Genomic DNA, 22561 nt, shown 5'->3' on the forward strand with positions numbered 1-22561 from the left:
TTCCTGCTGCAGGTCTCCAGCCACATCCAGGTGCTGGCCCGTCGCAAAGCCCGCGAGATCCAGGCCAAGCTAAAGGTAAGGCAAACAGCAGCAGTGGGAGGGAGGACCTAGGGCATGGGTGGGGCAAGCTTCCTAGAAATTGGAGCTCCTTTTCCAGCAGGAAAAGTCTTCCCTTGGGTTCAGGGGCTGGCTGTTTGTGTGCAGAGCCAGCATGCTTGTTGGTGTTAAGAAGACTGGGATTTAGCCTATAATCGTGCTCCTGTCTATATAGGGAATGACACTTGACTTCAGAGCCGTGTGTGTGTGTGTGTGTGTGTGTGTGTGTGTGTGTGTGTGTGTAAGTATGTGAGACCACCAGGCTCTAGAGCATCCCCCCTCCCTGGACAGAGTACTTCCCGAATCACAGTGGGATTGTCCTCCATACCCCCTTCCTTGAGGACGTCCTTGAGCCACTGGCCCCTTATTTGCCATCTGCTGAGCTTACAGGGTGGTCAGGCTTGGGAGGCACTGCTGTGGGTGGTGGGGTGGGGGTGGGTTGTACTGTGGGAGCTGGTGGAATTCCTTCCTGCACTCTGCTCTCTGAGATGGACAGTTCTCTCCCCTCCCCAGGTCAGCCCTACCTTACAGGGCCATGCCCCACAGGACTCCCCCTGGGGCACTCTGTTCCCCACAGGACTTAGGCCTCCTGGTCGCTGGAGCCAGGGGACCCTTTTGGTGAATGGCAAGAGGGAGTGAGCCCCCACCCCACCATAGACACGCTTCTAGTAGAGTTTGCCCAGCTACTTGGCAGGAAGAGCTAACATCTGAGGGAATCAGACTGAGTCCAGCAGTTAACACACTTTTTTTTAAGCAGCCGGGTCCCCCCTTCCCCCCCAAACAAAATATCACCCCAATATGTTATCAAAGGGGCTACTCCAGTCAAAGCTAGGTTAGTGAGGAATAGGCCAGAGACCCTGCTCCCATCTGCTTCTGATGCTCTGTGGCTCTTGAACCCCAAAGTAGCTCATAACCCAGTTAAAAACCCCTGAACTAGAGGAGCTTGAAGGTCCCGTGTGGCTTCAGTTGTCCGTGATCCTGACATGGGAGGCTCCAAATGAGTGGTGGGAACTCCCAGGAAGCCGCACCCCGCTGCCCACTCAGCCCAGCTGTCCCCAGCCCCCACAGCTGCAGCCCGGCACCTCGTTCCTTTGTCCCTGGGACAGCTGGCTGGGCCTCAGCTGTCACTCCCTCTCAAGCCAGCACACGTACCCTCAGACACCCTTGGGTCCTGGAGTCCAACTTGAGCCCCACTTTCCCTCTCCGGTCTGCCTCTCACTGGGACCCTGGCAGGGGGCCAGAATGGAGACAAGACTTTACAGTGTTCTGTTTACAGCCATCCAGGGAAACTTTTAATTCCCTTGGGGACCATCTGTATGGGCACATTTGCTTCAAGGAATCGCACCTACCTTTGTCCACATGCTGTAACTTGGAGGCCAGGGAGAGCCTTCGTAGACCACTGGATGGACATCAAGGGCAGCCATGAGCCCCTTAAATAATATGCAAATCTTTATATGAGTTTTCTTGGGGAGATTGGTTTGAGGATTTTGTCGTATTCTCAAAGGGGTCTGTGACCTAACATAATCCCTGGTGGACAGACTTCTATTAGATAGAAATCCTCCAGGACCCGGGATTTGGTGTAGCATGCTCTGCCCTTGTACCATGTGAACTTGGATGAGTCACTGACCTTCCTCAAGCTCCATTTGGTTTAAAATGTAAAATGACAGAGTTAAGCAAGTTGACGTTTGAGGTCCTCTCCAGCCCCAAAATTCAGTGACTCCCTGGCCTTATAGCCTGGCCATTTGATGTCACTCCTCATAATGTCCTTCCTACTTCCCCCTGATTCCTGTCCCACCCTGGTAAGGACGTGGTTTCCTGAGTCCCAGTCATTTGTTTAGATCAGCTATCCGGGAAGGGACGTAAGTGGCTGACATTGAGCGGATGGAGCTCTCTGGCTTCATAATGTAGTTGTTAACCACAGAGGTCTGCAAGCTTTGGGAGGGTGTGGCCTGCTGCATCATACATGTCCTCCTGGAGGGAGAGGCCTGAGCCAGCTGGCCTGGGCGTGTTTGACTTCTTCCTCCTGAACAGTGCAAGTGTCCTTGGGAAGAGGCCACCTTATGCTGATTAGCTCCCTCTTTGGTTATCAGGGAGCCTCTGAGAGCAAGGCCCAAGTTTGACCCAAAAAGGACAGTGGTTTGAGGATGACCCGTCCACTCAGAAGGGTTTCCTGTGTGTTCTGTGGTGTGCGCTCAGTGCTGGCAAATATCAGTGTCCATCCTCCTCGCTCCCTGCCCCAGTGTCCTCCGCCCCCCTGCCCCAGCCCTGCAGAGGCCCAGAGGTAAATTGATAATGCCAACCGGGGCCAAACTCTCAGGCCAACCATCACCACTGTCAACACCGTAGTCACATAAATTCTCTGAGCCTCGGTTTCTTCATCTTAAAATGGGGATCCTACTGGTCCTGTTGGCCTCACAGGAGTGCTGTGATGTTCAGAGTCCATGTGTGGGTCACCTTGTGCCAAGTGAGTGAAGATGGTCCTGGAGAGGCTGAGTGGAGGGGCCTTTGGAATCCTGCCCCACAATCACGAGGTGTTGGGATGCTGTTGGGGGCCACCAAGGTGGTGCCTGCCTCACAGGGCTACGGTGGGGACTCAGTGAAACTGTCATAGAACGGCACCTGTAGGCTGCAGGGACCTCCATCGCTTCTCCGGGATGACTCGGTTATGACTCAGGACAGATCTGGGTCTACCAACTTCATTACCAAATAACAGCTAATTTATTTTCTCTGTTTAAAAATATTCATCGTAAAGATAGAATTTCTAATCTGAGCTCCTGAGTTGACATAATCCAATCTTTTGGCCTCAATTAAGCTATACATGCTGAATAATACTTGCCATTCCAGTCTATAAATGTGGTCTTATTTTGGACAAAAACACAGTTCCCATCAGGCTTTTTGAAATACAGAAATCTCAGTACTGAAATACGGTCTCATCACTTTTGAAGACCTGTGGGATTAGGACACTCAGGATGGGAACTGCTGGCTTACACACATATAAAAATTGTTACTACTATTATTATCATCATCACTAATGTCATTAAGTGCCTGTTTGTTCCTCACATATGCTTCCCTGAGTACTTCTTTGTTCAGAGCCGGTGCAGGGTGAACCCGTTTTTGGGTCCTTTGGACCCAGGGAGGGCAGACCGTACGTGTTTACATCCTGACATGGAAAAGTCTGGGGGTGCCTTGGGTGTCCACAGTGCAAGGGGAGACCCCTGGGGCAGGCCTGAGACAGGTGGGGCCACAGGAGATCGCCCCATGCCTCTAGACAGTTTGTGTGACCGAGGATGACCCCTCCTGTCCATTCGAGGAGGGCTCTGACATATTTATGTATCATCTACTATGAGCCAGGTACCATGCCAGCTGCCAGTGGTGTGGAGGCGAGCAAGGACTAAAAAGCTTCTGTTCTCAGAGTATCCCCGTGGAGACACCGCCTGGCAGATGGTCTCCAAAAGGCCCTTTAAGCTCTAATAAAATAGGCTGGACACGTATTTTGCCCCTTTGACAGATGAGGAAACTGATCAGAGAAACCAAGTGACCTGCACTTAGTCACAAACAAAGTTAATAGCACTGCAGGGGCGTAAGCCTCGGCCCTCAGGGCCTTGTCCAGGGCTCTGACCACTGGCGATAGGACAGCTTCCCTGAGCACAAGCCCGGACCCCGCCTTGCCCATGCCTGCCCTAGTGACCACTGCTGAGGCCCTCCCTTCCAATGTCTCCCCAGGACCAGGCAGCTAAGGACAAGGCCCTGCAGAGCATGGCTCCCATGTCGCCCGCCCAGGCCATCTCCGCCACAGCCTTCCACAGTAAAATGGCCCTCGCCCGGGGCCCAGGCCACCCAGCAGTCTCAGGGGTAAGTGGGGCTGCCTGGAGCCAGAGGCCACACCAGCCCCTCCTTCTCACTCCTCCCCCTCCTGAGGAGCCAGAGGCACTGGCCAGGCCACATTTCTCTCACTTGAGTCCTCCAAGGCCAGGAGAGCCAGGGGGAAGGAGGGACCAAGGGCCAAGGGGCCACGCTGAGGCACAGCTCTGCTGGCATCGGCACCACCTTCTCGGGGGCCTTGACGGTGACACAGCAGACCTCCCACAAGGGGCAAAGCAGCTCCCATTAGCTGACCAACCAAGGAGCTCTACAGAGTTGGCCTGATTGACAGGTGAGGGGGCTGATGCCTGAGTCTTTGGTGTAACACCAGCATGCCCCTGAGCAGCTCTCCACCACTCGGCCCTGTCCCGGCTCCCCCCTCCCCTCTGCTCCTCAGCACTGTTCTCTTTCCAGTCGGAGAGCTGATGTTCAGGAACAAACGCTTGTTTGGGTTTTAAATTTCTTGGCCACGGCCAGCTTGGTCACCCTTTCAGAATGATCTAGAAAGGCTCCTCCTTTCTAGGGCTGTGTCCTCACAAGGTTTTCTTGGCTATAGGGTCTACATGGGTCTTCACCATGCACCCATAGCACTGCCCTAGGCGTGTAGGGAAGGACCTCACCCCATGCTCGGTGAGCCTCTCGTCCAGGAGTTTTCCAAGTGTGCTCCAGAGACTGCTAGTCCGTCAGAATATTGCATAGATAGGGAACAAAGTAATTCTGTGCGTAAGGAAGTTTGGGACGCTTACAACTAAATAGGTTTCTTGACCTTGGACTGTTCAGGCCTTATGTGCTGCTACGCACTGTGGGCCTCTAAGGGAGGAATACAGTTGCTGTAATTCTAAACCTGGGGTTTCTCTCAAGGAGCACCTTCTTGGCAGAGTGTGTCTAGAGACTAGAGCTCCTTGAAACACACTTTGGGACACTGCTGTAACCTAGCCCAGTGTAGCAGTGCTGACTCTCCTTACTGCCCACTGGGTCTAGGCCCCCAACCCTGCCTTCCAGATGAGGCCCCTGCTCGGTCTTCCCACACCACGGCCCTGGTGCATGGGGCTGTGCTGACTCTGTGCTTTTTGCCTCCTCAGTTTTGGCAAGGAGCTTTGCCGGGCCAAGCTGGAACATCCCATGAGTGAGTATGGCCTGCTACCAGTTGCTGTCTGAACTGAACTTGAGCCTGTGAACTTGTGCTGTTGAGCCTGGCTCCTAGTATGGGACAGGATAGCAGTCTGGGGGCAGCCTTTCAGGAGTGGCTTGAGCTTTGGGATCAGGCTGTCCTGCTTTTTAGGCAATAGCTCAGTCTGTGGTGTGGACACGCTGGGGTGGCATTTGCTGAAACTCCAGTCTGTCCAGGGTGAAACAAGGCCAGAGCTTGGGACCCTGAGGGAGAGAAGCTAGGAAGCAGACCTCTGGCTGGCTTGGGAGGGAAGGAAGGAGGGAGGAATGGATTTTCCCAACAGACATGCTGCTTCTGTGGGTCATCCATGAAACTTGAGGGACTTGGCAGGGGAGGGAGCAGGTGGCCAGAGCCCATTAAGGCCACTTATGCTCAGACCACTGGGGCCAGCCACACACAGCGTTGGACACTGCCAGAGACTCCTGGGCTGCAACCTGCCCAGGGCTTACACCTCCTCTCTCCTGTCTCCGTAGTGTGAAACCTTTCTCTCAACAAACCTACGCTGTCCAGCCTTCGCTGCCTCTGCCAGGTGGGTCGGCAGCGCACAGCTCCCATGCACCTCGCACACCTGCAGCTCCTGCCCTCCAGGTCCTGGCCCCCCGACAGCTGGATGCCTCATGCCCCTGTTAGATGCTGCCCTGGCGTGTGCTCAGTCTCCTGGCCCCACCCCATTCTGTGCTCCTGCCACGCACACCTCTGCCATGCACCAAGCCCGCCATGCCTTTCGGGTTGTTTGGTACACTCAGGGCTTCCAGGGGTGCACACGGGTCAGAGGGGGTGGTCCTTGTGCCCCAGGGCAGCTGTCCCCTGGCCATCTTTCTATGCTGCATGTGTGTCCTGTGCAGCTTGGCTCCTGGGATGGCTTCCCTCTTGGTGATGCTAAGATGTCTCCTTCAAAATGGGAGGTCCAAGGAGAGCATGGCTTTGTTGCCTGGAGCCACTTGTGAGCAGAGGGAACACTCCTGGGCAGAGGCCTGGAGCATGGGTAGGGCCCCTCCCTCTCACTGCTCAGGTAACCTGCCCTGTCTTTGCTTCTTTCTCATGGAGGTCCCTTACCTCCTTCCTCTCTGAAGGGCAAGACAGGATCCTTCCCCTTAACCACCTTTTCTGGCTCGGGGAATGACTCCCTGCTGACCTGGCCTGGCTGGTTCTGTTCTGAGAGCAGCCCACCACCCTCCTGGTGTCCCTATTGCTACTTTCTCCCAGCACAAGCGATCCACCCTCCTGGTGTCCTTATTGCTACTTTCTCCCAGCACGAGCGATCCACCCTCCTGTGTGTCCCCTCCTCTCCCTGGCCTCACTGTCTTGGTTCAGGCCCACCTACTCTTGCCTGGATTACTGCAGCAGCCTCTTAACCTGACACCGGTTTTATCTCGCTTCCCCTCTTCACCCTGTAATTTACACCTTTATAAAGCATCAATCCCACCATGTGGTTCCTAGGCTTAAACTCCAATCCTTAAATAAATAAATAAATAAGTAAGTAAATAAATAAATAAATAAATAAATAAATAACAAACTCCAATCCTGGCTCCTTGGTGCCTTCTGGGTACAATCTAAACTCTGTAGTAGGACTTGCATGGACCTCTTTGGTAATTTAGCTTTCTCTCCTCTCCCTCCTTCCCTCCATGCCCCCAGCCCCGCCCTGCCTCTGGGCTGTTGCTCAGGCCTCCTGGAAGCTCCTCTGCCCTGCCCCCACCCAGTTTAGGCACCCTGAGCGCTCTGCACCCCCATCTGACACTTGACACTCTATTGCCAGTATCTGGGGTTGGGGGGCAACGTCTGTGGCTGACTGGTCTGTGTCTTCTGTGTATCCAGTCATGTCTGGCACATAGCACTTGTTCAGTGTCCAGCATGGCCCTCCTCCCACCCCTGTGTATCTTCTCTGTCTCCTTTCTTGAATGCTCCCGAGTTACCCACCTCAGCATGTGGGACTTCCCAGCCTGGAAAGCTGGTGTCTGGAGTTCTGTCTCACTGCTTTCTCACGTCCCGTCAGTCACTAAGGCCCAGGATGTGCCTCCTCTATCCCTTACTCTTCCCTCCACTACACCGCTTTCATTCAGGCCGTCATTTTTCCATTGGGAAAACATCCCTGGGACCAAGCCTCTGACCGCCTCACCCCTGCCCAGTCCTTCCCTCACACTGAGTAGGATCTTTCAGAAATGCATGTCTGATCAGTTCACTGTCGTCCCTAAAATCCTCTGTCCCTCTCAGACTCTCAGGCTAAAATTCATGCTGCTTAGCCCAGTTCCCCCGTCCGGCTCATCTCTTGTCTTCGTTTCCTGCCACTGGCACAAACCCACCCACTCTCCAGTTCCTCTGAGGACGGGGCTTCTCACAGCCCCTAGTTTGCCTCTGCCATGTCCTCTGCTTGGAGCACCCTTTCCCCTTTCTCCCCTCCTGCCTGTACTTACTATTTCCTTCAAGCATCACTTTCTTGGGAAAAACCTTCCCTGCCCACCCCCAAGTGCATACTTTGTCAATTCTTATCACACTCATTACTTCTGTTATTAGCAAACCTGTAAGGAATGCCAGGCACTGTTCTAGGGGCTGGAGAGACTGCAGTGAACAGATCCGGAAACTTCCAGTTCTCACAGGGCTTCCATCACTATAGCAGTCAGTGTGTCTGGTTATCTTTGACCGGACCAGAAGCTCCTCCACAAGAACGTAGTTGTGCTGCTCGGAAGCCCTCAGCCCAGCTGGCATCCCGGCCCCTCCACGCGGCATCCATTTTCCCTTGAGGACAGTTCTGTACGGGGGGCCCAAGGGTCCTAACTTGTACCGGGCCCGACACTCCCCTCCACCGCCCCTGCCGGGGGGGGGGGGGGGTCCCATTTAGGGGAGGCAGGAGATGATTCCCTTGCCAGCACAGGGTCTCACGGCTGGGCCTGGGATCCTCGCAGAGGCTGAGATGTGGACCCGTCCCCATGTGCCTTTCCTGCTGCATGCAGGGTTTGAGTCTCCTGCAGGACCCGCCCCATCGCCCTCAGCGCCCCCGGCACCCCCATGGCAGGGCCGCAGTGTGGCCAGCTCCAAGCTCTGGATGTTGGAGTTCTCTGCCTTCCTGGAGCAGCAGCAGGACCCTGATACGGTAGGTCCTGGCCTGGGTCTGGCTGGCTCTCCCACCCTCTCCTGTTCCCGGAGGTTCTTGCTCCCATGTCTTTCCAGCTCTTTTTCCACCCGCTTCTGGCTTCCTGCCCTGGCCTTCTGCCCCACTCCACTTCTGGGTTTTACTTAGATGTCCTGTTGCTTCCCAGTCTTCCCTTCCATTGGCCCTCCCCCTTTCCTTCATCCTCCCTCCCTCTTCTTTCCTCACTTCACCTCCCTCTTTCCCTGACACTGTTGATGCTCCCACCCCAAAGCCGTCCCCTGGTTTCTTTTTCTATCCCGGTTCTCCTGGCCTCTCCCTCTGCTGCTCCCTCTCTGATCTGTACTCTTCCCTCCATGCTCTCTGCCCTCCCACCCAGCACCACCCCCCCCCCCCTTTCCCCTGTGGCTCTGAGGAGCCTCCTGTGTCTGACCCATATCTTTGGGACAGTAGCAGAGAGAGGAGCCCCATCCCCACCCTGTCTCCTTCAGGGTCCCGTGTCCCTGGTGACCAGCGTTACCTGCAAAGGTCAGAGGAGGAGGAGGAGCTAGAGAAGGCTGGGCTGACAGGGTGCCAGAACCTGGGAGACTTCACAGACCATTTCACACTGATGTTTTCAAACTTGTTTTTTCAGCTGAGGCACCCATTAATCATACTCTTACTCAGAAGCCCAGTGGGTACAACAGAAGAAGTAGACTTTGGTTGTAGCCAGGTGCCTGTAAGGGACACAGAGGCAGCCTAGCCCCCATCTATAGGGTGGAGCACCGTTTGAAAACAGCTTATCTAGGTCAGTGGTCTGACGTGACAGATGAGGTAACAGAGGCCCAAAGATAGAAAATGCCCACATAGCCAGGGCAAGAATGATACACATAACTGCAATTTATTGAGTACTGACTAGGTGCAGGCACAGCACCAAATGCTTTATACCCGTTAACTTTGCTTTACATTTGATCCTTTTACTGTCTCCATTTTACCAGTTGGGAAACTGAGGCCCAGAGAAGTGAAGTCATGTGCTCTAGGTGGCATGGCTGTGATCTGAGCTCTGGGCTGCTCTGTCTGCCCTGATACCTTCTACCTGTCCCTGAAACCAGCTGTTCTCTCCACAGTATAACAAGCACCTGTTTGTACACATTGGCCAGTCAAGCCCAAGCTACAGTGACCCCTACCTCGAAGCCGTGGACATCCGCCAGATCTATGACAAATTCCCAGAGAAAAAGGGGGGACTCAAGGAGCTCTTTGAACGGGGACCTTCCAATGCCTTTTTTCTTGTGAAATTCTGGGTAAGCCCTTTGATAAACTCTTCCTTCCAGTCCCTAGTACGTTGATGATAATGAGGAGAACGGAGGAAGAGTGAGCATAAGGTGCCCTTTCCATGAGTGGAAACCCGGGGAAGGCAGGGCCAGTGCAGAGTGGGGAAGCAAGCACAAAACGGCCACACAGTGGCGGAAGGCTGAGACAGGGAGCCAGCCAGTGGTGCTGGAGGGCCGAGCTAGTAGAATCAGTCCCTCTTCTGAGAGGTGGTGATGGCATCCGGGTCTGGCCAGGAAATGCAGCCTCTAGGGGGCTATAGCGCTGCAAACAGACTTCAGGAGACACTGAAGGGGGGCATAGGCAAAGAGCCAACGTGGAATGTTTGCCAACTCCTGAGCTGGTTTCAGGGCTGGAACAGAGCAGCTCTTGGGCTGGGCAGGGCTTGGAGAAGTAGGCCGTAGGATTAGGATAGGTCACCCCAAGAGGAATACCTACCCAGCTTGTCAAACAGCTGAGCCCATAGGCTTTGCCTCTGCTGCCTTCCCTGCCTCACCCCTGGACGGGTTCTGTGTTGGGAGAGCCCCCTGCTTTTGAAACATCTCCTCTAAGACTAGGAGGTGTAGTACCTGCGCTGGGAGCTTACCTTCTGGGGGCCCAGTATACGCAGAAAAGGGGTGCAGGGAAGAGAGTCAGACAAGTGCACACTAAGCCAGTGGTGAGGAAGTGCAGAAGTCCTTCGGGCATGCTGATTGGAGCCTTTGGATAGTTTCAGAGTATTTTACATATAATTCCAGGTGGCTTAAAGGCCCCTGGCTGGGAATCTCCAGCCTGGGCTTCTATAATCAAACCCACGGGCCTGGCTATCTTCAGAAGAGACAGTGCTAGAACTGAGACTCGGGGCCCCTAAGCTTTAGGGTGCTTGGCTTTTACACACTGCAGGCTTGCTGTATGAGCAGAATGGAAGTTGGACCTGGGCCTTTAGGGATGGGCCAGATCTATCAGGATCTGAGCCTGGCAAGGGCTGGTACAGCCTGGGGGAGGCATAAGGAAGTGGGCTCTAGAGGGGAAATCATGGGTACAGGTGTGTGAGAGGGAATAATAGAAAATAAGACTGGAAAGGGGAGTTGGATCCTGAAGGTCTTGGTCATACAAGGTCTGGGTTTTAATCTATCCTGGGATGAAAAATAGGTTATATTTTCTTTCACTTTATCTTATTTTTAAATCAGTGAATATTAACTAATACCAAAGGCTTATAGTGAAAAGTGTCAGATTTTTGTCCCACTCCTCCCCAACCCCAATCCCAATCCCCAGAGGCAGTTGATGTAAATTTTCGCTTGTTTATTCTAGGTTTTATCTCCTGAGTTCAAAGTCCTACCTTTATATTGCTATACCTTGATGTCACAACTAAGACATTTTGTATTTATTCCAGTACTGTAGAAAAGCATCAGCAATGTTATATCACTTTCCCCCTCATCACCTCAGTACTATCATATACAGTAAGTTGTATAATTTAATAAAAGCAATAAAATGTTTACATTTTTGACCATGCAAAATGACTACCAGAGAGCCAAGAATAATGCTTATGATGTAATTATGTGTTATGATCACGTTTTATTTTTTGTACAACTTTCTTGTTTTTTTCTTACAAATAAATGGCTTTCTTACTTGCACATTTCTAAATAAACCTGTTATTAAAATTTTACAAATCGTTCCATCATAACCATCATACAAATTTTTTTTTTTTTATTAAGTTTTTCCCCAAATGCTCAAACCTATCAGATCATTCATCAGTTTACCCTTTCTCCTGGAGATTTTCCTCCCGGGTGCCTCTGTTCTGCTCCAGTCTGAACTGGTTATTCTCTACACCTAGACTGCTTCCACTTTTCTCCTGTATTGAATCTATGGCTTTCCAGATCTCCTGTTTCTCTCTGTTTGGTGTCCCGCTTATTTTGCTGGAAAACATTCTCTAGTACCTCCCTAAGAAAAAAATGTGTGATAGATAAATGTTCTAAGTCTTTGCCTGTTTGAGTGCCTGTTTTTGGGGACCAGATCAATAGTTTGGGTAGAGAAACTAGGTCATAAATCATTTTCCCAGAAAGGATTTGCAAGAATCATTTTTCAATGTGTTGCTCCATTGTCTTCAAACACTAGTAGTTTCATTATATCCTAATTCTCTATCCTTTGTTGTGCCACTGAGTTACGTTTTTGTTTTTTATCTCTGAAAAATTTGCATTTTCCTTTCTATCCCTTATATTCTTAAGTTTCACATTCATGAGCTTTGGGCTGTCTGTGTTTTTACTTTCTAATTTTTAAGCCAGGCACTTTCAATTGTGACATTAGTATTTCTCAATTTGGGGAAATTTACTTATATTGTTTCTTTCCCTCCGTTTGCTCTGTGTTCTTTACCAAGAACCCCTGTTAGTCTAATGTTGGATTTCTTGGACCTATCCTCTATAAGTTTTATAATTTTTTTGTTGATTTTCCAATTCATCTTCTTGGAGATTTCCTTAACTTTATCTTCTAATTCTTCTAAATTAGTTAAGAGTGTATCTGAGTGTATAGTTCATAAAACCCAAAGTAACAGTAGCATAAAGATGTAGTTTATTTTTCTTTCATGTAAAGTAAGTCGAGATGGACTGTCTAGGCTGGTCCAGCAGCTCCTTGAAATCACTGGGGCCTGTCTCCTTTCCAACTGTCTGCCATACACAGTGCATGGCTTCTGTCCTCAAGATCATGGCTTTTGGAGTTCCAGCCATCATATTTATCTTCCAGTTCCAGCCATCAGGAAGGAAGAAGCCAACTTCGTTCCCTCTATGGAGCCTTCTCGGAAGTCCCACACAGCACCTAATTATGTTGTATGGTTGCACCTAGCTGCAAAAGAGCCAGGAAAATGTACTCTTTTGGTGGAGTAAACTGCCATTCTCAATAAAATTAGGGTTCTGTGACTGTAGAAGAAGATGGATGAGTCTTTCAGTTGCTAGTGTGTCATAGTTCAGTTGGTGGCATTTTCCTATCTTAGTCATTCCAAAGATCTTGGCACATCACACAGTTAGTGGTGGATTAGATCAATGGAATATGGTGGCATTCTCTGCACCACCTTCTGTCAGATATTTAACTTTGACCATGACATTTTTAAGAGTTCCTTTTTGTTCTTTGAGTGCATCCTGATCTTGTTTCATGACTACAGTTTTTCTCTTCCTTTCTGGGGATACAAAGTTAGAATCATTTTTTAAGTTTCTTCTCCTTTCTTTGTTTCCTTTTAATCCCTTTTTCTATCTGTTTTGATGTCTGTATTTTAAGTTGGACAGTTTCCTAAAATGGTCATATTTTTTGGTCCATATATTTTTTTTTAACATTTATTTATTTTTGAGACAGAGAGAGACAGAGCATGAATGGGGGAGGGTCAGAGAGAGAGGGAGACACAGAATCTGAAACAGGCTCCAGGCTCTTAGCGGTCAGCACAGAGCCCGACGCGGGGCTTGAACCCACAGACAGGGAGATCGTGACCTGAGCCGAAGTCGGATGCTCAACCGACTGAGCCACCCAGGCGCCCCTGGTCCATATTTTTTTTAATAGCTTTCTTGTCATATAATTCACCTGCCATAAAATTCACTGACTTAAAATGTATAGTTCAGTGTTTTCTAGTATATTCACGGAGTTGTGCTGCCAGTCAATTTTAGAACATTTTCATCACCTCCAGAATAAGCCCCATACCCTTTAGCTACCACCTCCTATGCTCACTCTCCCAGCCTTAGGCAACCACTAATGCTGTCATTATAGCTTTGACTTTTCTGGACATTTCATATAAATGGAATCATACAATATGTGATCCTTTGTGATTGGCTTCTTTCACTTAACATAATGTTTTCAAGGTTCAGCTGTGTTATAGCATGAATCAGTACTTGGTTCCATTTTATGGCTCACTTAGACTCCGTTGCATGGATATACCAAATTTCGTTTATCTGTTCATCAGTTGGTGAACTTTTGTGTTGTTTCCAACTTTTATGAATAATGCTGCTGTGAACTTCATGACAAGTTTTTGTGTGGCTGTAGGTTTTCATTTCTCTTGGGTAGACACTTGTGGAATTGTTGAGTCATATGGCAACTCTTTGCCTTTTTGAGGAGCTGCCAGACAGTCCCCCAAAGCAGCTGCACCATTTTACATTCCCCCCAGTAGTTGTATGAGGGTCCCAGTTCCTCCAGACCCATGCTGACAATTGATATTTTCTGTGATTATACTCATCCTAGTGGGTATGAAGTGGGATTCCTTGTGGTTTTGATTTGCATTTCTCTGTGCTTGTCATTTTTGTGTCTTCTTTGGAGAAATGTTTTTTGAGCTCCTTTGCCCATTTTTAAATTGGTTGTCTTTTATTATGGAGTCATGAGTTTATATATTATACATAGAAGTCCCTTATTAGATGTGCGGTTTGGAGATTTGTCTCCCAGTCTGTCAGCTCTCTTTTCACATTCTTGATAGTGTCCTTTGGAGCACAGAGGATTTTCATTTTGATGAAGTCTGAAGTTCTTTTGTTGTTTACGCCATGCCTATATTTAATAGTTATTGGGAGCTCTGTGTGCAAGGTCGGACTTGACATCTGTTTTTTTTTTTGTTTTTTGTTTTTTTTTTTTTTAGGAAATCAATAAATGTCAGTATGTTTGTTAGACCTTTTTTTTCTTGAGGTGGCTCAGTTTCTCCATAGAAGACTCCTTGAGTTGTGCTCCTGGAAGGGGTATACGTGGTCACTGCATCCGAGGCATGAGGCAGCAGGAAGGGCTGGGGGGCACCAAACATTTCTTATGCGGGTTTCACTTAATTCTGTCTTCCCTGTTCGGGCCTGCCCAGGGTCCCTGAAGCCCAAAGCCCTCCTGTTTAATTTCTGAAGATGCTTATTCCCTGGTCTTTTGCTGAAGGGTGGGAGAGGTGGCCCGGAGGCCTAACCATCCTTGGTACTGCCTTTCAGTCAGTTCCTTGTGTAGAAGCTTGTCCCTCCCCTGCCCCCACTGTCCTGGTCCCTCCAGGCCAGAGCCACTGAGGCCTTCTCTCAGGCACACCAGCTCACTTCTTATCTCTTAGCCCTCTGGAGGTGCTTTAGGTTATAATTCCTTTTGTTTCCTTTGCCCCCCAGGGCTCCTTCTAGCTCTGGCCAGCCTTTAGTCTTGAGTTTGCTGAACTTTCTTGTGGTGTGGTCTCGCCTCCATGCTGGGTTGAGAAGATCTAGAAGGAGAAGGTTCTGGATTGACGGGCAACGACTGCCATGGGTGAAGGCAGTGGGGGAAGATAGTGGCACACTTGAGAAAGATTTGCTATCCCTTCTCTTTAGTAATAAGGAATCATTGAAGGGTTTTGAACAGGTGGGAAGTGGCCAGAGTTGTCCTGAGTTGAATAATTAGCCATCCAGACTGGAAGCCAATAGGGTAGGTCAGGCAGGCGTGTCAGCCTCTTTAGGACCTCAGCCAGAGAGGCTGACATAGCAGGTTGTCCTCCCTTTTTTTTTTTTTTTTCTTTTGTGAGAGAGGGAGAGGGTGCAAGTGAGCAAGGGGCAGAGAGAGAGAGAGAGAATCCTACGAGGGGCAGAGAGTGGGAGAAAGAGAAGCAGGGCTCACCCAAAGTAGGGCTCGTGCTCACCGATGGCAGGGCTTGAACTTCCAAACTGTGAGATCATAACCTGAGTGAGGTGAAGTCAGATGCTCAACTGACTGAGCCACCCAGGGACCCGTTCTCCCTTTTTTCAGGAGGGGCTTAGTCCACCTCACTTCCCTTTTTCCTTTCCCTACTCTCCTTTCCAGCTATGACATGGAAATTGGGGCCAAGAGGCTTTGCCATGGGCTACCATTAGCACTGTCACTGTACAGGCAACTCCTGTTCCTGCTGTGTGTCTAGGGAGGCTTCTGGTCTTTTCTTTGGCGAAGGCTGCACCCTCTCTTGAGTCTTCCTCCCCCAGGCCCTCACATCAGTCCAGGCTTAGCCTTGACTTGGAAGAAGGAGCTTGGGAAGGTGATTTGTGGCTCCTTCTCAGCACTGGCTCAGTCACCCTGGGGTTGCAATTTCGGATCAAGAGGAAGGCCTAGTTGGCAGGAAGCATTTATGGGAACAGTACCCTGGAGGAGTGAATGGTATATTTGGGGCCTTTTCACTAATTCCTGTCTTTTAGTCGTAATATTCTGTGTTTTTCTAGCCACCATCCAGACGAGGACCATCCTCAGCCTCCCATCTCACAAAGGCAGGGGAGAACTGAGGCATAGAGTAAGCAGGGGCCTGGCTTTAAGACACCCAGCCAGGGTGAGCCTCATTTCCTTTGGTCGTTCTCGTGATCTACATGTTGTAAGGTAGGTCAGGGCAGTCGGTGGACAATCACACCAGGCACTATTCATCACTTTACATATATCAGCATGTTCCATCCTGGCTGCAACCCCAAAGGCAGGTTCAGTTGACAGCCTTACTCTATAGAGGGGAAGCCGAGGCACAGAGAGGTGAAATGGCTTGCCAGGGTCACGAGGATTCACACCCACTGTGTCTCCAGGGTGTGTGCTCGGAACCATGACACTGAGCTGCCCGACCTTACAGAGTGCCTGGGGTGTACCCTGCTCAGGGTCCTGTGCTCCCCCTGTTCCCATTGGAGAAGGCTCTGGATTGCCTAAGAAAGGATCCGCAAGGCCCTGAGGGACAGCAGAGAATGGCGGTGTGGAGATGGCAGACTTAACTGCGCATTTCTTGTAGAGTTGGGCACTTAGGCCTCTTGAGTTTTCTAGAGTCCAGACTTCCCTTCCAGAAAATGAAGAAGATTGTCCTGGAAGAGGTGAGAGTTGGGCGGGTAGGGAAAAGGAATTACAGTGTTCTTGTCCAACCTTGTGGGCTTGTGGCCCACATCCCCCCCTTCTGATGTTTTGGGGGAGGTAGGAGGCAGGGATTGATGGGAGAAGGGAGGGGTGGAAATTGATCCAGCAGGTTCCCCTGTGGCCTCTGCACTGTGCCCGTGGCTGTGCACATAGCCCCCACTGTGTGGACCTGACGTGGACCTTGTCTTCCAAGAGCTCACCTTCCAAGTGGGAGAATCCAGAGCAGATCTCAGGGTCCTGGGACAGTAACCAGGATATAGGGGAGCATGGTGGGCCACCAGTGGGGCCCTTCCAGTGTGCCATGGGAGAGCAGGGGGGCAGCAGTGGGGCCCAGCTGGGCTGTAGAGGCTCTTGTCTCTGTTCTGCCGCTTGAGAACTGTGATGACCTAAGCAGATCTCAGCCTCCCTGGGCCTGTTTCTCTGAACAGTCAGCAGTTTTGTTCTTGAGGGCCTGCAGGAGGCTGTCTCTCTGAGGACCCCGATGTGTGAGGGGTCTGCTGGCAGTGAAGGGAGGCTGTGTGCCTGCCTTGCCCCTGCCCCTTGCCTGAGCCCCTAGAGCCAGGCCCTCTCTGAAGGCCAGACACTTGGTCAGGGTGAGGACGGGTGAAATCGGAGATGGGGGCATGGCGGCAGCCAGGGCACCTTGGCAGCCATCTGGTCCCTCCTGGGTGGGGAGGGCAGAGCCACCAGGGATACAAATCTGTGATGGGGGAAAATAAATGCTCCTGTTTGCTAACCATGAGACTTTTGGTCAGCCATGGGGTCCTCACAGCCAGCTCTGGCGTTCCCAGCCATCTGGAACTCTCTTCTCCTGCCCACTTGCCTGGCCGCTCCCTCCCCTGCTGTGAGCTGCTGTGAGACCAACCACACACAGTTAGGAGAGCTGAGCAGACAAGGAAACAAAGCCCCCTCCCCCAAAGCCTCCCTTTCTTCTCCAGCCTGGCAGTGTTCTTCTGGTCCAGCCCAGGCCTTGACTGTGCATGCTGGGGAGCTGATCAGGGTCTGCTTGGAGGAGGACTTTAATACCCCCAACCCAGCCTCCTAGCCCACCCCCCATTGAAAGTTACTGTTCTTTGATGGGATTGCGGTATTAGTTCCTAGGCTCATGGCTGCCGGGACAAATCATTTCCAGCTGGAGCTGGCATCTGGGTGCAGGAGGGGTTGAGTTGTGAGGCTGTGCTCTGTTGGTTGTGACATGCACGGTCTAGAGCAGGGACTGAGAAGCTGAATCCCTCCCTCCTTCCCCACAACACATGAGACCAGCCGAGGCCACCTCTGTCCTTGGGGCGGGGGAGAGAGGACTCTTAGACACTGATGGTTGTTAACACCAGTCTGTAAATTGAAAATGTTGGGCAGAGGTGAGCTGAGGCCTTGGAGGGAGGCGAGTACCGCAGACTGGTCCGCATCCCAGCCTGCTGCTCCCTTGGGGCCCTGACATTTCTCTCAGGCACATACCAGCACATGACAATGAATCTGAGCCCCTCTGGCCCCCACTCCTGGGCTGCGGCTGTCTCGGCTCATCTGTCAGTCACCCGATCCCCCACACCTGTTCCAGGCCCCGCCTGGGCTGCCCACCCGCATCACAGCTATGAATAGGGTGAAGGGAGGGGAGCATGGGGGCACTCAGAGGGCAGGAGGGCGGGGGGGGGGGCAGTCTTCCTCTTAGGCTGAGAAAGGTAAGCCATGCTTATTAGAGTAAGGGGGAATGTAAGCGTGGACAGGAAGTGCCTGAAGTGTGGCTGCAGGAGGGGGTGGGGTAGTAACTAGGAGGATGGGGCACTGAGGGCTAGAGGGGGTGCTGAGAGTGGGTTGTCTGTGTCCCCGGCTGCCTCTCCAGGATCCGTGCAGCATAATCACAGGGCAGGTCCCGGGGCAGACTTTGGATGGTCATTGGCGGGATGTTTATCTCTCTCCCACTACCTCCTTAGCTCTCTCCCTCTTTCTCTCTCCTCTCTACTACTCAAAACACCATCGCATTTATCCTACTTGCTGTCCTACGAGTTCCAAATTCCTTGACAGCAGAGACAATGTCTCAGCCTCTCTGAGCCCCACCCCCCTTGGCTGTGCTGGGGGCGGGGAGCAGGATAAAGTGGGTGACCGAGAGATGGAAGGGCCAGGTGAGTGGGGGGCTCTGACCAAGACCTGGGGCGGAGGAGGGTGCGGAGGTTGCAGGGGGAGGTCGGCAGGGGTGGGGTGGGGTGGGAGGTGTGGGGCTCATCTCTCTCCCCGCTCAGTGCCACCGAAAGGTGAGAGGTTGAACAGCCACACGTGGCCTTTGTTACAGGCACACCTCACACCAGGTATGGTCCAAACCCTGGGAGAGCTTAGTCCTTGCTGGCAGGGCGCCTACCATCTGGAAGGGGCCACGGCCATCCGAACAGATCCTACCAGCACAAGGTGATGAAGGGCATGTCATGTCCAGGGCACTGCAGGGGTGCTAGGCAGCCATGACCTTTGTGTGCTGGGAAGAACCAGGGAGGGATTGGACCAGTCCTGCCCAGCTGTGGTGCACAGCATTCTTTTAGGTGACATATGAATAAATATTTCTTCTTTAGTAGTTATGCTGTTGTTATTACATGTATCAGAAAAAATAGAATCCCTGACTGATTTCATGGGTATTATTGCTTACTTAGCATGGAGTTAGGGAGCGAGTCTATTTAAGAGAAACCAGTAGGGGCATGGTAAGGCCTGTGGTAGGTGGGACACACGTACACCGTTAATCAAGAGGAGGCTGGCAGGGGCTATAGTCTGAGTGCTACTATCTTATGCCCTGGCCTTGCCACTTGGCTGGCACCCATCATCCCGTATTCGGGTGCCTGCCCTCCCGGGCAGCCGGGCTTCCTGCCAGCTCTTTTTCACACTTCTGCCCTGCGCTAAAAGCTGCAGCATACTTTGAGCAAACTGTTCCTTTTTAAAGAAGTCTGGCAAACTTCGTCTCCCAGGAGGAGCATGTGACTTAGCAGGGAAAATAGAGAGCTGGATTTTGAGCCCAGTTCACCTTATACTTAACTGTAAAGCTTTGGGCCAGTCCCAGCTGCCGTCAGTGTGCAGCCCACCGAGGCCTGGTCCACCCCGGCCAGGACTTGGGCCCTCTCTCTTGCCGGGCCCCATCCCCACCACAGAGTACTGAGACAGGCCAGCCCGGGGGCGGGACGGGGGGTGTTCACAACACTGCTGTTTATTTCAGAGGCTGAGCATTGACTTGAATGTAGCCGTAATTCCTTTTTTTCCTGTCTTCCCAGTGGCCTCATTAAAACCATCACAGACTACACTAAACATATGCCATTCTATTCAACATGAAAACACCCTTTTTTCTTTTTCTCATCATAAAAGGAACACATCCACATTCTGTTCCATAACCATAACCTGCTTTTTTTTTTCACTTAACAATTGTTGTAGTCAATTCACAATAGTAAATACAGGTCCTTCTCAACGGTTTTTGTGGCTACATAATATTTCTATTGTGCCGTAAGACATTTAATGCCCTCCACCAGTCTAGAGAATGTTCTTGTTCTTGGAAGATTTCTTTCCCCAAAGTAGAGAAAAATAATGACTGAGCTTCCCCTAATGGCCAGTAACAGAACTGCCTGTGCCTGGCTCTAAATGGTGCCAGAGGCTTCCTGGGGTTCTGGGGATCCCCTTATTTTGTGCGGAAGAGTCCTTGGTGTCAGGATCTAGACACCAAGGGTCTAGAGCTTCTACTGCATCCGCAGGGCTCACTCTGAGTCCAGCTTGGCAGTGATTTCAGATTAGTGTGTAGGCGGGACGAGAGGCTCCACCCTCAGAATGAACCTTTTTAAATCTGTGCATTTGTTCTGGGTCCTAAGTGGCTCTGTTAGCACCCCTGGTTCGGATGGAATGATTTGATGTGGGGCCTAAATTCTGGGGATAGGGACCCCCAAGTGGTTCAGGGCTTCTGAAATACAGTTCCTGCCTCAGAGTCTCCAAGGCACTGAATTATCTCATCCAGTGTCTCCCTCCCTGTCCTGTAACTCTGCCAGATTTGGGTAAGCACTGGAGTTGGAGCCTGAAGACCTGGGACCCATCCCTTGTCAGCTGTGTGGTGTTGGGCGGGGCCTGTGGTCAGGGAGCCTCACTGATAAGACTGATAAGATCCGTGTGTGAAATCAGGAATCTTACTCCACCTTTTCTAATCAACCCAACATCAAGCAGATGCTTCAGGCTCTGCTTTCAGGAGGGGAGGAAAAGCTGTGTGTTGGAGAGCAGCAAGAAGCTGATCTAGAGGACCAGAGGCTCACAAGCCAGGCTGGAGAGTGAGAGCAGTGTTCTCTGATGGCAAGGGGCTCGGTGAGAGGGTTTTAACTATGGGGTGATGCAGTCAGACTTGTTTTTCGGAGAGCACTCTGAGAAGTTAGAGAATGAACCAGAGGGAAGAAGACTGGTGTTGGGATTAGTCTGGAGGCTGAAACAGAGATGTAAGAAGGTCAAGGGTAGCTAGACTCAGTAATGCTGTAGAGATGGGTGAGAGGCCAACCCCCAGAGCCATTTCCAAAAGAGCATTGGCAGGGTCCAGTGGCCAGCTGGACTGGAGGATGAGACATAGTCAAGTCCCAGCTTCTCCTCCATGTACCAGCACCCCCTCCCACTCTCCGCTCTGCCAGTCTCCCATTCTGGCTTTCTGTTCCCACGCTTACTTCACCATTAGGATGGACTCTGGAGAGGATCTGATAAATTCATACTAAAATAGAAATGACTGATATAGATTCAGATGTTTGCAGTTTAACAAGAGCAGAGCCTTAGACTATAGGACTTGAAGTCCTAAGGACAAAATTGGGGGCCCCACCTGCTGGGTGTGTTGGTGCCTAAATGGGTAGCAGAGGCCTGAAACTAACACAGGTGCCAGTGTTCTCTTTTTCCATCATTTAGACAACACAACCTGATCTTATACCAGGCCTGGATATGGAGAAAGGTGGAAGCTTTCCAAGATCCTACTGTCCAAGTTCTTTTTAGGCCCTCCTGATGTCTTCCCTGGCCCTAGAACCTGGACTGTGGCCCCAGGCTTCTTTCTGACTCCACCCCTGGTGGAGCCCCTGCTGACTAACCTGTCCACTGCTTGTCTTCCCTGTGTCTTCCTCCAGGCAGACCTCAACACCAACATCGAGGATGAAGGCAGCTCCTTCTACGGAGTCTCCAGCCAATATGAGAGTCCGGAGAACATGATAATCACTTGCTCCACCAAGGTCTGCTCCTTTGGCAAGCAGGTGGTAGAGAAAGTGGAGGTAGGAGCCCTCCCCATATGTTTGTTAAACCAGGCCCCTTGCTGCTTCAGGTTGGCCTTCATCCCTGCCCCCCCCCCCACCTCTTTCCCCAGATTTGTGTGAGTCAGTGAGCTCTTCCCCTCATAAATAAGTCTGTTACCTATTGGCAACCCACCTCATGTCAAATACAGATGCCGGGCTGGCACCAGGGAAGAGACAGTGCCCCCCATCCCAGGGCTTGTCAGCCCTGGCTGCACCTTTGGTCATCTGGGGACTTTGGAAACACACCAGTGCCTGAACCCCACTCCACAGCAATAGTAGTTTATAAGATGCTCTTCCAGTTATTTTTAAATAAAATTTTATTTTAAGATAATTATGGTTCCACACGCAATGCAATTGTAACCCCATGTACCCTTCATCGGGCAACATCTTGCATAACTAGAGCATAATATTGGCCACCAGAAAATTGACATTGATGCAGCCCAGCAATCCGGTTCGGGTGTCACCTGTTTACATGCTGTCATTTGTGCACGTTAGCGTGTGTTAGTGTGCAGTCAGGACTGAGTCATCGCTCTGTCCCATCTTGCCTAGTGCCGCTACACTCAATGCTCCTTCCTCCCGTACCTGGCCTGCCTATCACTGAGGGAGGAGGGGGGCTCTGTTCTCAAGGGCCTCCAGGCCTCCTGCCTTTTCTTCCTACTTGAGAGTGAGTGGGTCATGGAACTTCCCTGTGGAGTTGGGCCTGGGCTGGAGGTGGTCCAAAGAGATTCTAAGCCTCCACTGCTCCCTGGGTCCTGCAGACCGAGTATGCCCGCTATGAGAATGGCCACTACTCATACCGCATTCATCGGTCCCCACTCTGCGAGTACATGATCAATTTCATCCATAAGCTGAAGCACCTGCCCGAGAAATACATGATGAACAGCGTGCTGGAGAACTTCACCATCCTGCAGGTGTGTGTGCGTGGAGGGACCAGGGGGCCCGCACGTGTGGGGCGGGAGCGGATGGGTAGGTAGAGCAAATGCCATGCCCTCGTTTGGG

General features: G+C 51.3%; 1 protein-coding gene across 5 annotated transcripts in view; it reads left to right on the top strand.

The window, feature by feature from the left end:
* The window catches only part of TEAD4 (TEA domain transcription factor 4), a 69247-nt gene that overhangs the window by 41276 nt on the left and 5410 nt on the right, over positions 1 to 22561 (top strand). For 3 of the 5 annotated variants that reach the window (XR_003970176.1, XM_032593896.1, XM_030321433.2), the window contains exons 4-11: positions 13 to 75; positions 3820 to 3948; positions 5040 to 5083; positions 5602 to 5657; positions 8077 to 8216; positions 9320 to 9493; positions 21401 to 21541; positions 22321 to 22473. Coding sequence is in view for 4 of the 5 variants with exons in the window: in XM_032593896.1 (XP_032449787.1) it covers positions 13 to 75; positions 3820 to 3948; positions 5040 to 5083; positions 5602 to 5657; positions 8077 to 8216; positions 9320 to 9493; positions 21401 to 21541; positions 22321 to 22473 (900 nt within the window). In the remaining variant the exon portion in view is untranslated. Of the gene's footprint in view, positions 1 to 12; positions 76 to 3819; positions 3949 to 5039; positions 5084 to 5601; positions 5658 to 8076; positions 8217 to 9319; positions 11122 to 21400; positions 21542 to 22320; positions 22474 to 22561 lie in introns of those variants that run through there. The other 2 variants (XM_030321434.2, XM_030321435.1) reach the window with 2 other exon arrangements.

Source organism: Lynx canadensis, chromosome B4 (genome assembly GCF_007474595.2).
Source record: "Lynx canadensis isolate LIC74 chromosome B4, mLynCan4.pri.v2, whole genome shotgun sequence".
NCBI classification, from domain to species: Eukaryota; Metazoa; Chordata; class Mammalia; order Carnivora; family Felidae; genus Lynx; species Lynx canadensis.